We start from the raw sequence: 12,500 nt of genomic DNA, 5'->3' as shown, positions 1-12,500 counted from the left end.
CCTTCATACTGTAATCAGCCTATCAGAGCTCACCTCATTTACCTTCATACTGTAATCAGCCTATCAGAACTCACCTCATTTACCTTCATACTGTAAATCAGCCTATCAGAACTCACCTCATTTACCTTCATACTGTAATCAGCCTATCAGAACTCACCTCATTTACCTTCATACTGTAATCAGCCTATCAGAGCTCACCTCATTTACCTTCATACTGTAATCAGCCTATCAGAGCTCACCTCATTTACCTTCATACTGTAATCAGCCTATCAGAGCTCACCTCATTTACCTTCATACTGTAATCAGCCTATCAGAGCTCACCTCATTTACCTTCATACTGTAATCAGCCTATCAGAACTCACCTCATTTACCTTCATACTGTAATCAGCCTATCAGAGCTCACCTCATTTACCTTCATACTGTAATCAGCCTATCAGAGCTCACCTCATTTACCTTCATACTGTAATCAGCCTATCAGAACTCACCTCATTTACCTTCATACTGTAATCAGCCTATCAGAACTCACCTCATTTACCTTCATACTGTAATCAGCCTATCAGAGCTCACCTCATTTACCTTCATACTGTAATCAGCCTATCAGAACTCACCTCATTTACCTTCATACTGTAATCAGCCTATCAGAGCTCACCTCATTTACCTTCATACTGTAATCAGCCTATCAGAACTCACCTCATTTACCTTCATACTGTAATCAGCCTATCAGAGCTCACCTCATTTACCTTCATACTGTAATCAGCCTATCAGAGCTCACCTCATTTACCTTCATACTGTAATCAGCCTATCAGAGCTCACCTCATTTACCTTCATACTGTAATCAGCCTATCAGAGCTCACCTCATTTACCTTCATACTGTAATCAGCCTATCAGAGCTCACCTCATTTACCTTCATACTGTAATCAGCCTATCAGAACTCACCTCATTTACCTTCATACTGTAATCAGCCTATCAGAGCTCACCTCATTTACCTTCATACTGTAATCAGCCTATCAGAACTCACCTCATTTACCTTCATACTGTAATCAGCCTATCAGAGCTCACCTCATTTACCTTCATACTGTAATCAGCCTATCAGAACTCACCTCATTTACCTTCATACTGTAATCAGCCTATCAGAACTCACCTCATTTACCTTCATACTGTAATCAGCCTATCAGAACTCACCTCATTTACCTTCATACTGTAATCAGCCTATCAGAGCTCACCTCATTTACCTTCATACTGTAATCAGCCTATCAGAGCTCACCTCATTTACCTTCATACTGTAATCAGCCTATCAGAGCTCACCTCATTTACCTTCATACTGTAATCAGCCTATCAGAACTCACCTCATTTACCTTCATACTGTAATCAGCCTATCAGAACTCACCTCATTTACCTTCATACTGTAATCAGCCTATCAGAACTCACCTCATTTACCTTCATACTGTAATCAGCCTATCAGAACTCACCTCATTTACCTTCATACTGTAATCAGCCTATCAGAACTCACCTCATTTACCTTCATACTGTAATCAGCCTATCAGAGCTCACCTCATTTACCTTCATACTGTAATCAGCCTATCAGAACTCACCTCATTTACCTTCATACTGTAATCAGCCTATCAGAGCTCACCTCATTTACCTTCATACTGTAATCAGCCTATCAGAACTCACCTCATTTACCTTCATACTGTAATCAGCCTATCAGAGCTCACCTCATTTACCTTCATACTGTAATCAGCCTATCAGAGCTCACCTCATTTACCTTCATACTGTAATCAGCCTATCAGAGCTCACCTCATTTACCTTCATACTGTAATCAGCCTATCAGAGCTCACCTCATTTACCTTCATACTGTAATCAGCCTATCAGAGCTCACCTCATTTACCTTCATACTGTAATCAGCCTATCAGAACTCACCTCATTTACCTTCATACTGTAATCAGCCTATCAGAGCTCACCTCATTTACCTTCATACTGTAATCAGCCTATCAGAACTCACCTCATTTACCTTCATACTGTAATCAGCCTATCAGAACTCACCTCATTTACCTTCATACTGTAATCAGCCTATCAGAGCTCACCTCATTTACCTTCATACTGTAATCAGCCTATCAGAGCTCACCTCATTTACCTTCATACTGTAATCAGCCTATCAGAGCTCACCTCATTTACCTTCATACTGTAATCAGCCTATCAGAGCTCACCTCATTTACCTTCATACTGTAATCAGCCTATCAGAACTCACCTCATTTACCTTCATACTGTAAATCAGCCTATCAGAACTCACCTCATTTACCTTCATACTGTAATCAGCCTATCAGAACTCACCTCATTTACCTTCATACTGTAATCAGCCTATCAGAGCTCACCTCATTTACCTTCATACTGTAATCAGCCTATCAGAGCTCACCTCATTTACCTTCATACTGTAATCAGCCTATCAGAGCTCACCTCATTTACCTTCATACTGTAATCAGCCTATCAGAGCTCACCTCATTTACCTTCATACTGTAATCAGCCTATCAGAACTCACCTCATTTACCTTCATACTGTAATCAGCCTATCAGAGCTCACCTCATTTACCTTCATACTGTAATCAGCCTATCAGAGCTCACCTCATTTACCTTCATACTGTAATCAGCCTATCAGAACTCACCTCATTTACCTTCATACTGTAATCAGCCTATCAGAACTCACCTCATTTACCTTCATACTGTAATCAGCCTATCAGAGCTCACCTCATTTACCTTCATACTGTAATCAGCCTATCAGAACTCACCTCATTTACCTTCATACTGTAATCAGCCTATCAGAGCTCACCTCATTTACCTTCATACTGTAATCAGCCTATCAGAACTCACCTCATTTACCTTCATACTGTAATCAGCCTATCAGAGCTCACCTCATTTACCTTCATACTGTAATCAGCCTATCAGAGCTCACCTCATTTACCTTCATACTGTAATCAGCCTATCAGAGCTCACCTCATTTACCTTCATACTGTAATCAGCCTATCAGAGCTCACCTCATTTACCTTCATACTGTAATCAGCCTATCAGAACTCACCTCATTTACCTTCATACTGTAATCAGCCTATCAGAGCTCACCTCATTTACCTTCATACTGTAATCAGCCTATCAGAACTCACCTCATTTACCTTCATACTGTAATCAGCCTATCAGAGCTCACCTCATTTACCTTCATACTGTAATCAGCCTATCAGAACTCACCTCATTTACCTTCATACTGTAATCAGCCTATCAGAGCTCACCTCATTTACCTTCATACTGTAATCAGCCTATCAGAACTCACCTCATTTACCTTCATACTGTAATCAGCCTATCAGAACTCACCTCATTTACCTTCATACTGTAATCAGCCTATCAGAGCTCACCTCATTTACCTTCATACTGTAATCAGCCTATCAGAACTCACCTCATTTACCTTCATACTGTAATCAGCCTATCAGAACTCACCTCATTTACCTTCATACTGTAATCAGCCTATCAGAACTCACCTCATTTACCTTCATACTGTAATCAGCCTATCAGAACTCACCTCATTTACCTTCATACTGTAATCAGCCTATCAGAACTCACCTCATTTACCTTCATACTGTAATCAGCCTATCAGAACTCACCTCATTTACCTTCATACTGTAATCAGCCTATCAGAGCTCACCTCATTTACCTTCATACTGTAATCAGCCTATCAGAGCTCACCTCATTTACCTTCATACTGTAATCAGCCTATCAGAGCTCACCTCATTTACCTTCATACTGTAATCAGCCTATCAGAGCTCACCTCATTTACCTTCATACTGTAATCAGCCTATCAGAACTCACCTCATTTACCTTCATACTGTAATCAGCCTATCAGAGCTCACCTCATTTACCTTCATACTGTAATCAGCCTATCAGAGCTCACCTCATTTACCTTCATACTGTAATCAGCCTATCAGAGCTCACCTCATTTACCTTCATACTGTAATCAGCCTATCAGAGCTCACCTCATTTACCTTCATACTGTAATCAGCCTATCAGAACTTATCTGCTATCTCTCTGTATCGCTGCTATCGACCTGACCGATTGTCGGCGTCGAACGTTTTCAAGACGTATGGAACACATGAAGGAACACGCCCCCGTCCCAACTTTTTTTGGAGCGTCTTACAGGCATCTAATTCTGCGTTTTAGAAAACGTCCCAATCATTCTGTACACTATAGAGCCAAAAGTATTTGAACACCTGGGAATGAGTTTGCTGGACCATCAACATTAATATGAAGTTGTGGCTATAGCAACGTCCAAAGATTTTGGAGTGTGTCTGTGGGAGTTTTAGTCAGAAGACACTGATTGTACGAGAAGACCTGGCTCAGAACTGATGTTCCACTTTATTTATTTATTTATTTATTTATGTATTTATTTACTTATTTATGTATTTATTTATTATTTATGTATTTATTTATTTATTTATTATATATGTATTATATATTTATTTAATTGTGTATTTATTTATGTATTTATTTACTTATTTATGTAATTATTTACTCATTATTTATGTATTTATACTGTATATATATTTAATTATGTATTTATTTACTGATTTATGTATTTATTATTTATGTACTTATATATTTATTTATTTATTTATTTATGTATTATGTATTTATTTATTCATTATTTATGTACTTATATATATATTTATTTATGATTTATTTACTTATTTATGTATTTATTATTTATGTCTTTATGTATTTATTAATTATTTATGTATTTATTTATTTATTATATATGTATTATATATTTATTTATTATGTATTTATTTATTTAATTATGTATTATTCACTTATGTATTTATTTATTATTTATGTATTATATATTATTTATTTATGTATTTATGTATATATTTACTTATTTATTTATTTATTATTTATGTACTTACATATTTATTTATTTACGTCTTTATGTATTTATTTATTTATGTATTTATTAACGTATTTATTTATATATGTATGTATATATTTATGTATTTTGTATTTATTTACTATATGTGTATTTATATATTTATGTATGTTTTCATTTATATTTTTTATGTATTTATTTATTTATTATTTATGTATTTATTTATTTTATATTATTTATATATTTATACATTTATATATTTATGTAATTATGTATTCATGTATTTACTTATATAATTATTTATTTACTTATTTATTTATATATTTATATTACATTAATTATCGATCTTAATTCCGAAGCGGTCCTCATCATGCATGCTCATCAGCTGGACTGAGGTAAATAAAGTACCTGAACAGCATTCATGCGGCTCATCTAAAGCATAATATTCACTACTGTTCACCGTCATGTGGACCTATTAGCTCCACGCATTTATATACAAACATCCCGACTGATTTCATGACACGCACTACACGGCCAAAAGTATGTGGACACCCCTTATACATAGATGGCCTGTACAGAGCCTTGATCTCAACCCCATTAGACATATTTGGGAGACGCTACAAACTCCATCGGAAAGGCCGAGTGGTTTCAGAATGAGCCTGTGGACGGGGGTGCACATACTTTAGTCCGTGTAGGAGAAAGCTGAAGTAACATTACCACTTTGTTGATGAGGTTCATGTCACACATGTTCTCCACCAGGATCCTGCAGGCTTCATCCTTCCCCCAGTGAGTAGCAGCATGGAGAGGCGTCCAGCCGTCGTAATCTTTAATATTTACATCATAACCTCCCTGGATTAAAAGTCTGAAACACACACACACACACACACACACACACACACACACACACACACACACACACATTTTAGGGAGACACGAGCTCCCATCAAGGTGACGCCTTTTCCTGGGAAGTCCATGATTAATTTAGCAAGACGACGCCAGGCCTCATTCTGCTTCATACACACCGAGTGCGTGTGCTTGAGCGGCCTGCCTGCAGTCCAGATCTGTCTCCTATTGTAATACGGCACATCATGAGGAGAGACATCAAGTGTCTCATAAATAACAGCAGGTGTAGCCTGGACTAGTAATCAAAAGGTCGCTGGTTTAAGTCCCACCACTGCCAGGTTGCCACTGTTGGGCCCTTGAGCAAGGCTCTTAACTCTAAATCGCTTAGACAATATGTACACAGTACCGTGAGTCGCTTTAGATAAAATGCTGAAAATGTAAATGTAAGATTAATAGAAACACGGGAAGGAACACGCCCCCGTCCCAACTTTTCTGGAGCGTCTTACAGGCATCTCATTCTAAATGTGTTGATATTTATTACAGAACAGTCTTGTTTTACTGCGTTTTAGAAAACGTCCCAATCATTCTGGACATGGGGTCTGTACACTATAGAGCCAAAAGTATGTGGACACCTGGGAATGAGCTGGCTATATCAACGTCCAAAGATTTTGGAGTGCGTCTGTGGGAGTTTTAGTCAGAAGACACTGATTGTACAAGAAGACCCTGGCTCAGAACTGATGTTCCACTTTATTTATTTAATGTATTAATGTATTTATTTATTTATTTGTATTTATTAATTTGTATTTATTTATTTGTGTATTTATTTATATATTTATGTATTTATATATTTATTTATGTATTTATATATTTATTTATGTATTTATATATTTATTTATGTATTTGTATATTTATTTATTTATGTATTTGTATTTATTTTTTCATTTCTCTATTTATATATTTATTTATTTATTTATGTATTTATTTAGTTATTTATGTAATTATTTATTTATTCATGTATTTATTTATTTATGTATCTATTTATTTATTTATTTACGTATTTATTTATATATTTATTTATGTATTTATTTATTTATTTATGTATTTATTTATGTAATTATTTATTTATTCATGTATTTATTTATTTATGTATCTATTTATTTATTTATTTACGTATTTATTTATATATTTATTTATGTATTTATTTATTTATTTATGTATTTATTTATGTAATTATTTATTTATTCATGTATTTATTTATTTATCTATTTATTTATGTATTTATTTATATATTTATTTATGTATTTATTTACATATTTATTTATTCATGTATTTATTTATTTATTTATTTATGTATCTGTTTATTTATTTGTATATTTATTTACTTATGCATATACAGTATGTATATATATATATATATATATATATACATATACATACAGTGTATCACAAAAGTGAGTACACCCCTCACATTTCTGCAAATATTTTATTATATCTTTTCATGGGACAACACTATAGACATGAAACTTGGATATAAGTTAGAGTAGTCAGTGTACAGCTTGTATAGCAGTGTAGATTTACTGTCTTCTGAAAATAACTCAACACACAGCCATTAATGTCTAAATAGCTGCAACATAAGTGAGTACACCCCACAGTGAACATGTCCAAATTGTGCCCAAAGTGTCAATATTTTGTGTGACCACCATTATTATCCAGCACTGCCTTAATCCTCCTGGGCATGGAATTCACCAGAGCTGCACAGGTTGCTACTGGAATCCTCTTCCACTCCTCCATGATGACATCACGGAGCTGGTGGATGTTAGACACCTTGAACTCCTCCACCTTCCACTTGAGGATGCGCCACAGGTGCTCAATTGGGTTTAGTCCATCACCTTTACCTTCAGCTTCCTCAGCAAGGCAGTTGTCATCTTGGAGGTTGTGTTTGGGGTCGTTATCCTGTTGGAAAACTGCCATGAGGCCCAGTTTTCGAAGGGAGGGGATCATGCTCTGTTTCAGAATGTCACAGTACATGTTGGAATTCATGTTTCCCTCAATGAACCGCAGCTCCCCAGTGCCAGCAACACTCATGCAGCCCAAGACCATGATGCTACCACCACCATGCTTGACTGTAGGCAAGATACAGTTGTCTTGGTACTTCTCACCAGGGCGCCGCCACACATGCTGGACACCATCTGAGCCAAACAAGTTTATCTTGGTCTCGTCAGACCACAGGGCATTCCAGTAATCCATGTTCTTGGACTGCTTGTCTTCAGCAAACTGTTTGCGGGCTTTCTTGTGCGTCAGCTTCCTTCTGGGATGACGACCATGCAGACCGAGTTGATGCAGTGTGCGGTGTATGGTCTGAGCACTGACAGGCTGACCTCCCACGTCTTCAACCTCTGCAGCAATGCTGGCAGCACTCATGTGTCTATTTTTTAAAGCCAACCTCTGGATATGACGCCGAACACGTGGACTCAACTTCTTTGGTCGACCCTGGCGAAGCCTGTTCCGAGTGGAACCTGTCCTGGAAAACCGCTGTATGACCTTGGCCACCATGCTGTAGCTCAGTTTCAGGGTGTTAGCAATCTTCTTATAGCCCAGGCCATCTTTGTGGAGAGCAACAATTCTATTTCTCACATCCTCAGAGAGTTCTTTGCCATGAGGTGCCATGTTGAATATCCAGTGGCCAGTATGAGAGAATTGTACCCAAAACACCAAATTTAACAGCCCTGCTCCCCATTTACACCTGGGACCTTGACACATGACACCAGGGAGGGACAACGACACATTTGGGCACAATTTGGACATGTTCACTGTGGGGTGTACTCACTTATGTTGCAGCTATTTAGACATTAATGGCTGTGTGTTGAGTTATTTTCAGAAGACAGTAAATCTACACTGCTATACAAGCTGTACACTGACTACTCTAAATTATATCCAAGTTTCATGTCTATAGTGTTGTCCCATGAAAAGATATAATGAAATATTTGCAGAAATGTGAGGGGTGTACTCACTTTTGTGATACACTGTATATATATATAAATATATATATATTTATGTATCTAATTTATTTATGTATTACTTTATGTATTTATTTATTTATATATTTATTCATTTATATGTTTATTTTATTGTCTTTATGTATGTATGCATGTATGTATTTATTTATTCATGTATTTAACTATTTGTTTATGTATTTATGTATGTGGATTTTAATGCAATGCTTATTTTATTATGTGGACTATTTTATATTCTCGTCTATATTTTTATGGCTACACATACTTTCAGGAGTTCAGGACAGTTAAGGAGGGTGTCCACATACTTTTGGCTATGTAGCGTAGAAGCGTTCTCTCGGTTCACCGGTAATATTTGACTAGAGGAGAAACCAGAAGCAGATCAGACTCACTTTAAAACCTCTGTGTAGCCTTTAGCGGCGGCTACGTGTAGCGCCGTGCCTCCCGATTTGGCGTGCCGGACGTCGTTGATCTGACCGCTGTTTAGCCACTGGCGGGCGTCACGTAGCATGATGCGCTCCTCCTCCTTCCTCGCCGCGACGATATCGACTCCTGAAATATCGAATCAATAGGATTAGTGTTAAAAAGCTGCTCGGGGGAGCACAGATATGCACATTTAGATATGCTTAATTCCCATCTCCGCTGGCTGCACGATTCCCTGCACCAAGTTTTTATTAAAATGATATTTATAATAATACATTTTTAAATATCTTAAAATTAAATTAAAACATAATAATACTAATAATAATGACAATGATAATAAAATAATACAAATAATAACAGTAATAATCATCATAATAATAATAAACAATATAATAAACAATAATAATAAACAATAATAATAAACAATAATAAAGCTTTTTGCCTTGTCTGTCTGAATCAGTTACTAAACTAAGCTAACTGCTACAATCCCAGCGTAATTTTATTAACTTCACACCAAAATCTCACTGAATATTTTATTTAAATCTCAACAAAATTTAAATGAATATTCATTGAATTTACACTTCGATCCCACTGAAATGTTTCAGAATTCCCACCAAAAATATACTGCACTTTTATTAAATTCTAATTGAAATTTCACAGAAATCCTAATGAAATTTATTTGAAATTTTACAGAATTTTTTATGAACTCACAAATATTTACAGAAATCTTATGAAAATCTCAGAAACGTAATTAAAATCACACAATTTTTAATGAAATTTAACAGAAATTTTATTGAGATTTCACAGAAATTTTATTAAAATATTACAGAAATTTTATTGAAATCTCAAATTTTATTGAAAGCTAACGAAATTTTTAAATAAAATTTAACAGAAATTTTATTGAACTGTTACAGAAATTTTATTGAAATCTTAAAATATTTACAGAAATGTAACAAATTTTATTGAAATCTAACAATTTTTTATAAAATTTTACAGAAATTTTACAGAAATTTTACAAACATTTTATAGAAATTGTATTGAAATGTTACAGAAATTTTATTGAAATCTCAAATTTTAATGAAATTTAACAGAAATTTTATTGAAATTAACAGAAATGTTATTAAAATTTACAAAAATTTTATTGAAATTTCACAGATTTCTTGTTTTGAAATCTCACTAAAATATTATTGAAATTTTACATAAATCTCAGAAATTTTATTGAAATGTTACAGAAATTTTATTGAAATGGAAATGTTACAGAAATTTTATTGAAATCTCAAAAATTTTAATGAAATTTAACAGAAATTTTATTGAAATTTACAAAAACTGTATTGAAATTTCACAGATTTCTTTTATTGAAAACTCACAAAAATATTATTGAAATTTCACATAAATCTCACAGAAGTTTTATTGAAATTTCACTGAAATCATTTAAATGATGATCACCCAGCCAGCCACCCAGCTGTGATGCGAGTGTGTTCTTAAATAGAAGTAAAATCACCTTGTCGGTTGATCTCGTTCTGCAGGAGCTCCTCCATGGCCTCTTCTTCTGCGATGTCCAGTGGAGTCTCACCTTCGCTGTTCACCACGCCCACACTGGCACCCTGACTGATCAGGTACCTGCAGGAGACACACGGCACATGATCATCGTTCCTGTTCGTCCGGGAAGAGACCACGTCCTTCAGGACAGAGGAGCAGTTACAACAACTCCTGCTGATCTGCAGTGACCTTTATGACGGCCACCCCGTTTTCCAATCATTTGTCACCTGACTGTATAATAAAACCATTCTGGGCCGATCCCAAATCGCCTCATATCGGCTACGTAGGGCGCTTAAGCCGCCCACTGGAGGGGCGTCCCAATACTTTTTAGTCCATATACTGTATTAGTCGTGCGGTCCTAATGTTTTGGCTCGAGCGGCTGCGTCCCAAACCCCTTAGCGCTGTACCACGTAGTATGTCTAAGGAGTGCTCTCCTGAGGGTACAGCATGTGATTTGGGACGCAGCCACTTTAGCGTAACGAACGCGTGCATCAGGTCACACGGCAGCTTAGCAGCCCGGCGCATCAGACCATCGCAGCATCGCAGAGACCCGACCGCACAGTCCCCAGGGCACGCTACCGTCCGGTCTCGGGGGCAGTACTCACTCCGCGATGTCCATGTAGCCGCAGGAGGCGGCGGCGTGCAGGGGGATCCATCCCTCGTTGTCGGGCTGGTCGATGCCGGCGCCGTGCTCCACCAGGAACGTCACCATGTCCACGTTATCATCGATACACGCCTGGAACACAGAACGCACACGGAACACGCGCGTGAGAACCACACGCCAAGGGGGGTGCAAAAGTAAGTGCACCCTTTAACTTAGTCAGAGGTATTATTACATGAATGTGTTTCAGACACGGCAGCTGTTATCAGGTGTAATAAATCAGATATATAAAGGAAATCATGTGCTTCTGACTTTGCAGAAACAGTTTAGGGAAGGTCCTTTCCTGTTCCATGAGCGAGCTCTATAAGGACATGAAGTAAATCTTCCTACACAGAGCAATTGAGGGTTAAGGGCCTCGCTCAGGGGCCCAACAGTTGAAGAGAGGGGGCCCAATGATGAAGAAAGACTTGATACAAGACGGGCGGGGCGGGGCGGGGCGGGGCGGACCCTGACGATTTGCAGGTCTGCGCGTCTGCGAAACCACACGAGCGCGTTCCAGGTTGCCATGACGACGACGTCGCCGCCCAAACTCGGCGTGTCGAGCGTCCGGCGCGGACCCAGACCGCTCGATCGTCGCCCGTCCACCCGCTACCCGAGAGAGAAGACGGCGGTGCGACAGCGACTCCTGCTGTCTGACGGAGGAACAGGCGCGGGTGCTAGTCGGCGCTCCTCCACGACCAGCCTGGACCTCATCTCAGGACGTCGCTACGGTAACGAGAGACTGAACTGTAGCTTATTGCACCCGGATCCCTGACACGCTCAGCAGCTGGTGGTTGTAACTTCGTGTCTCTGTGAGAGAGACGTGCAGACGGGGGCGTCACATCAAAGCTTTCTAATAATACACCCACCCCGAAATCACTTCACACACACCGACCGGCTTATCTACATCACACACACACACACACGCACACACACACACACACACCCACCCCGAAATCACTTCACACACACCGACCGGCTTATCTACATCACACACACACACACACGCACACACACACACACACACCCACCCCGAAATCACTTCACACACACCGACCGGCTTATCTACATCACACACACACACACACGCACACACACACACACACACCCACCCCGAAATCACTTCACACACACCGACCGGC

At 37.9% G+C, this 12,500-nt stretch overlaps 1 protein-coding gene across 4 annotated transcripts in view; it reads right to left on the bottom strand.

The window, feature by feature from the left end:
• ppp1r12a (protein phosphatase 1, regulatory subunit 12A) overlaps nucleotides 1-12,500 on the bottom strand; it is a 105,795-nt gene that overhangs the window by 59,365 nt on the left and 33,930 nt on the right. For all 4 annotated transcript variants that reach the window (XM_062997123.1, XM_062997136.1, XM_062997143.1 and 1 more), the window contains exons 2-5: nucleotides 11,324-11,454; nucleotides 10,681-10,799; nucleotides 9,149-9,308; nucleotides 5,620-5,764 (exon numbers count right to left, since the gene is read on the bottom strand). In XM_062997123.1, the coding sequence (XP_062853193.1) occupies nucleotides 5,620-5,764; nucleotides 9,149-9,308; nucleotides 10,681-10,799; nucleotides 11,324-11,454 (555 nt within the window). The remainder of the gene's footprint in view (nucleotides 1-5,619; nucleotides 5,765-9,148; nucleotides 9,309-10,680; nucleotides 10,800-11,323; nucleotides 11,455-12,500) is intronic.

Source organism: Trichomycterus rosablanca, chromosome 1 (assembly GCF_030014385.1).
Source record: "Trichomycterus rosablanca isolate fTriRos1 chromosome 1, fTriRos1.hap1, whole genome shotgun sequence".
NCBI classification, from domain to species: domain Eukaryota; kingdom Metazoa; phylum Chordata; class Actinopteri; order Siluriformes; family Trichomycteridae; genus Trichomycterus; species Trichomycterus rosablanca.
Note: the sequence above shows the minus strand (reverse complement) of the source record. Positions and strands in the feature narration are given on the sequence as shown.